The 6,000-nt window shown below is 36.2% G+C and overlaps 1 protein-coding gene across 3 annotated transcripts in view; it reads left to right on the forward strand.

Annotated features, from left to right (window-relative positions):
• The window catches only part of CLINT1 (clathrin interactor 1), a 58,369-nt gene extending 52,851 nt beyond the window's left edge, over window positions 1-5,518 (forward strand). For 2 of the 3 annotated variants that reach the window (XM_072756740.1, XM_072756739.1), the window contains 3 exons: window positions 380-672; window positions 2,481-2,685; window positions 3,764-5,518. In XM_072756740.1, coding sequence (XP_072612841.1) covers window positions 380-672; window positions 2,481-2,685; window positions 3,764-4,110 — 845 coding nt within the window. In that variant the 3' untranslated portion in view covers window positions 4,111-5,518. The remainder of the gene's footprint in view (window positions 1-379; window positions 673-2,480; window positions 2,686-3,763) is intronic. The other variant, XM_072756738.1, reaches the window with a different exon arrangement.
• The last annotated feature ends 482 nt before the right edge of the window (window positions 5,519-6,000 follow it).

Raw genomic sequence — 6,000 nt, forward strand, 5'->3', positions numbered from 1 at the left:
CTCATCCCGTCAAGTGCCCCCCTCAGTGCCCGTCACCCATTCACCCCCACCCCCCGCCCTCCTCCCCTTCCACCACCCCTAGTTCGTTTCCCAGAGTTAGGGAGAAGAAATGTGAAGGAAAGTTTTGATTGTAGTTTCTGTATATCACTTCAGACTTGCTAAGAAGTGGATTTTACTTTACATGTAGATTTTTTTCCTTTGCCACTTTGTTAACATTTGTGGAATATTCATGAGAAAAAAATAATGTCCAGATGGAGATGGTACCTGCAGATGCTAATCTGGATGGACATAGATCAGCTCTAATTTGTTTCAGTTCGTAGATTGTTGGATTTGTTTTGCACATTTCAGAAAGTTTCTTAACCTTACTCGTCTTTCTTAGTTACAGCAACAAGTGGGAACGGAGATTTTGGTGACTGGAGTGCCTTCAACCAAGCCCCTTCAGGCCCTGTTGCCTCCAGTGGTGAGCTCTTTGGCAGTGCCTCACAGCCAGCTGTAGAACTTGTCAGTGGCTCACAACCAGCTTTAGGCCCAGCTCCAGCTGCCTCAAATTCTTCAGACCTATTTGATCTTATGGGTTCATCCCAAGCAACCATGACATCTTCCCAGAGCATGAATTTCTCTATGATGAGCACTAATGCTGTAGGCCTCGGATTGCCCATGTCAAGATCGCAGGTAAGTTGTCTGCCTCCCTTGGAAACTCCAATGCCAAATCTTTGAGATTGTGTAACTAACGTAATGGTAGATTAGCATGAGAAAGAAAAATAAGCCATACATAGTTTATTTTTGCACATTTCATTTACCTTACTTAAACTCTTTCCCATGGTGTAGTCATTTGGGTCTTGAGAGCAAAGACCTCTCACCCATCTTGTAGTCCATGCAAAGCCAAGCATGATGCTTTGGACAGAGGCGGCACTTGCTAAGAATTTATTGAATTCATAAACAATTTGGTACTTAGCAGTTTTTTTAAAACCTGTTTTTAAGAAGGAATAGAGATACTGCTTCCGTGGCCTATATTTATTTAGTAAAATCTCTGATCCTTAAAGAAGTGTCACTTACTGGTTGCAAGCAATCGGTAACAATATAGAAAATCATTCTCTAAAATGACAAATGCTTTTATTCCCAATTTGGGGCTGCTCTATGTTATGTAATTTTTATATAGGCTGTTCTTTCAACTCTCATTTTCATAAAGGAAAACAACTAAATGGGAATTTTTAAATTCACCTTTTTTACAGTGAAATCTAAATTACCTAATACTAATTTTGAATTCAGATAGCACAGGCTTAGAATATATGTGTCTGAGTTGTACCAGGGACTTGCTGTTTTTGATTCAAGCAATTTAGAATATTTTTATGATGCTAATTACTCATTTTAATGTGTAGATTCTCCTCTTTTGGGTGTTAGGATGGAGGAAGAGAAGAAAGAAGCAGAAAAGTGACTGTTCTGTATAATAGAAGTTGGACCTAACATTAAGAAAAAAGGGCATTGAAAGGCACACAAGTACCATTAAATGGAGCTGTGCCCCACCAAACAAGCCCAAGCCAATTTATTCTTTTGAGTTTCTTTCATATGGTCTAAACATAAAGTCAGTCTATGTATTTGCAGTCTTAATTGCAGCTATGTTGTAATTCTTTACAGTGGTACATTTTAAATTATTTTTCCGGGATCCCTGGGTGGCGCAGCGGTTTGGCGCCTGCCTTTGGCCCAGGGCGCGATCCTGGAGACCCAGGATCGAATCCCACATCGGGCTCCCGGTGCATGGAGCCTGCTTCTCCCTCTGCCTGTGTCTCTGCCTCTCTCTCTCTCTCTGTGACTATCATAAATAAATAAAGATTTAAAAAAAAATGTTTTAAAAAATAAATAAATAAAATAAATTATTTTTCCAATTTCTATTCCTTTCCCCTTTTCTGTCTTTTCATGGTTATCCTTAGTAACTATGAGGCATAAACTGCTTCTTTCTCCTGAATTTCTCCTTTCTCCTGAATTGCTCCACATATATCAAGTTCCACTAATATTTCTCATTTTAGGCAATAGAAGTCTACATGGAGCAGGAAATGTCAGGATTTTTGCAATATAATTTGTGGCTTTGATAGTTTTGCTTTTTATAACATGAGAAATCATACCTTGATTCCATTTTGTAATAAGTCCCACTTGTATATTTCCTTAAAGCTATACTAATCTGAAGTTGTTAGTTGCCCTGGGATGGTGGCTTCTAGGCTTTGGGTGATGGGAGGGTAATTGTTCGTGTAAATATATTGGTTTTTTAACCCCAAATATGATTTGGGATTCAGAGGAACCTTTCAGGGAAGGTAGTGATTCAGCTTCAGCTTAAATAACTTAGCCTAGAACATTTTTGGTTCTTTTTGATTTCAGGAGTTTGTTACTAAGTCTAGTGTATATCTGGAATTATTGTGGTTAAATTGCCATTTGATAACCTTTGTAGATCAAATGCTTAATTTTTAGAGCATTTTTCTATTTTCCAGCCTTTGCAAAATGTTAGCACAGTGCTGCAGAAGCCTAATCCTCTCTATAATCAGAATACAGATATGGTCCAGAAGCCAGTCAGCAAAACCCTGCCGTCTACTTGGTCTGACCCCAGTGTAAACATCAGCCTAGACAACTTATTACCTGGTATGCAGCCTTCCAAGCCCCAACAGCCATCGCTCAATACCATGATTCAACAGCAGAGTAAGTTACCCCAAGACATCCTGCTTCTTTGTATTTTTGTAATCTTTACCCTGATGCCAGGACTAGTTTAAGCCTTGAAATAAGAATACATGACAGACTGTACTAAAGAAGGCAACTATGTGATTGCTTATGATTTTTTTCCCATAATTAAAAATATTTGTTGTATGGGCAGCCCCCGTGGCACAGCGGTGTAGCGCCGCCTGCAGCCCAGGGCCTGATCCTGGAGACCTGGGATCGAGTCCCACATCGGGCTCCCTGCATGGAGCCTGCTTCTCCCTCTGCCTGTGTCTCTGCCTCTCTCATTCTGTGTCTCTCATGAATAAATAAAATAAAATCTTTAAAAATATATATATTTGTTGTAGAAAATGTTTATATATAGGTAAATATGACCAGGAAAGAAAGATCATCTTAACTCCATAATCCAAGGATAATCACCATTAATTCATATTTCTTTCTGTCTTTTCTAACCATATTTTTAATATTTGAAATCACTCTGTTTATATTGTTTTGTTTCTTGCAGTTGTCATTCTGCATTAAATTACCATATTTACTATATTTAATATTCTTAGGGAAAAATGATTTTTAGACATTTATAGTTATCCATTGTATCAGTGTACAACCTCTTTATTGTTGCTTATTTTTGTTGTTTCCAGGTTTTTGCTATTATAAATAACTCCGGGATTTTATATAAATCTTTGTTACTTATGATTTTTTCCTTAATGTAATGTTATAAAAATAGAGCGAGTCAAAGGGTATAAAGTTGTTCAAGGCTTTTGATACACAATAGTTCCTGACAACTTCTTAGGTTGGATTCAACAATAAATTTTGTTGGAATGATTTTAAAGTGCTCCGTGTTTTCCCTCAGCCCACTTTTAACTGTTTCTACATCTTTGGGAAACCAGAGTTAACAGCCCCAGAGTATTTTTCTAGAGCAAATAGTGCAAGTTAACTGACTTACCTTGTAAAATCACTATAAAGGAACTTTATTAGGGCTTGCAAGTGTTAATAGTCAGGAAGATTGTATTCTTCTGCTTGATGAATCTTACATGAAGTTCTTTTGTCTCTTTTCTTCTGGTAGATATGCAACAGCCTATGAATATGATGACCCAAAGTTTTGGAGCTGTGAACCTCAGTTCTCCATCAAACATAATTCCTGTCCGGCCCCAAACTAACCCTTTGATGGGGAGCCCCATGCCTATGAGCATGCCCAGTGTGATGACTGGCTCCATGGGAATGGCCCCTCTTGGAAATACTCCAATGATGAACCAGAGCATGATGGGCATGAACATGAACATAGGGATGTCAACTGCTGGGATGGGCCTCACAGGCACAATGGGAATGGGCATGCCCAACTTAGCCATGGCTTCTGGAACTGTACAACCCAAGCAAGATGCCTTTGCAAATTTCGCCAACTTTAGCAAATGAGAGATTGTAAAGGAGCAGATTGAATGAAGGATTTTTAGCGGTAAAGATAGGTGATGTTGGGATGGAAAATGCTAATGAACTCCCCTTTCTTTTATCAATTAATTAAAATAAACCTACATAAAGAACCAAAAAGGCCGTTTTATAAAAGTGAAATATCTAGTATTTCCGATGGCCAGGCAAGGGCACTTCAGATGAGGCAGTCAAAATCATTTTTCCCAGTGAGAATAGGCCACAAGTGGGGTAATGAGACCTTGAAAGCCTTTATAAATTGAAGAGCCCATTTAACATCATGATTTGTGGGAAGACTGAAATAGGGCTGAATAAATGTGTTTGAATCTCTAATTTTATACTTTTCTTTTCCTGAGGAACTTGATTTTTCTGTCCCTGAATCGCCTTGTCATAATTGGGTCTGTTCCTTTTACTACCACTCTCGAGTCCATAAATGAAATCATTAAAGTTGGATGATCAGTTTTTTATAAAAATATATATTTTTGTCCAAAAAAGGCATACATATGTGATTATGGCTAAATCAAAGGTAACTGGAATGTATATACTTTTGCTAATGTTCCAGCAACACTGCTATTACTATTATACTATCCAAATTTTTATTGTAATGGAACCTCTTCAAGCGATTGGTGATAGCTATGGGATTTTTCCCGTATCTTCTGCTATAATTATCCTTTGCAGAGCTAGGAAAAAAAATTTTTTTTTCAGGACTGCTCTATGGTTTCCTTTAAAAGAAAGAGAAGAAAAAAAAAAAAACCCTCCAGTATTTTTGTTTTTAGCAGTCATTATTTACAATTTGCAATGGTTAACTTGGCAAGGCTTCCTTCTGTGTTTATCCCTGTAGTCACCATTTATCAGTCAGGAACAGTTAAAAGAGGAAAATATTTATTTTTATTTTTTTGGTGTCTTTTCAAAAAATTGAAAAGTAAAAATTCATTAAAACCTTAAGTTAAATATAAATGTTAGAACTCAACAATGTTGGCTTTTAGATTTTATACAGTATTTGTTTTGTTTCGGTTTTGAGTGTATATAATATGGCGTTAGCAATATGGTTCCAATAGAGAGGAGTTAAATATATATTATTAAAGGAGACCTGTAGCAGTCAAAGATTTTATTGATTTAATGGCAAATAAAGGAAATTAATTAAAATGTTTTCATTTTTCCTGCTGTAATTCTGCATTAAGCTCACATGAAAATCATGATTCTAGAGTTTGGAATGCAAAATTAATTGTTTCACCCTCAAGCTGGGAATATTTTTAAAAATAAATACTATAATATAGGTATCAAATTATTACCTCCCCCCTTTGTGTTGAAATTTTTTTTATTAAATTGATAAAACTTTGTTTCCATTGTATTCATAATGTTCTGTTATACATAACATTAAAATGTTCATTAAAATCAATGTTGAACTGCTTTTTCTTTCATTTTGTTAGACATTTGAGACCATTTGGGGGAAAAATAATTATAATTTGGGCAAAGTAATTTTTATAAATAATTTAAAATTATTTAATGACTTCTCTATTCTTTCGTCTCAGACTCTACTGTTAGGAATTAAAAATGAAGCAGCAAAGATATCCTGACCTGCTCCATTCTTGCTAATGTTCCATCTACAACATTTCTAATTAGGCAGAAATTCATGTACTTCAGCTAAGTGGTAATGAAAAGTGATTCATTTGCTGAATAAGAGATGAGAGAGAGTGTAATTAGCTGACTGTGGTTTTTAATCTTTCAACAATTCAGTGTGTTTAAATTAGTTTCAAAGAATAGGAGCTTTCAAGTGTTGTTACTTCAGAGCAATCAAGCCAGGCTCTGGTGGCAGCATAGAGAATATCTTCACTAATACTTAAAACCCGTAATCTTAAGTGAATTTTTTCATTAAACTGA

Source organism: Vulpes vulpes, chromosome 4, assembly GCF_048418805.1.
Source record: "Vulpes vulpes isolate BD-2025 chromosome 4, VulVul3, whole genome shotgun sequence".
Classification (NCBI taxonomy): Eukaryota; Metazoa; Chordata; class Mammalia; order Carnivora; family Canidae; genus Vulpes; species Vulpes vulpes.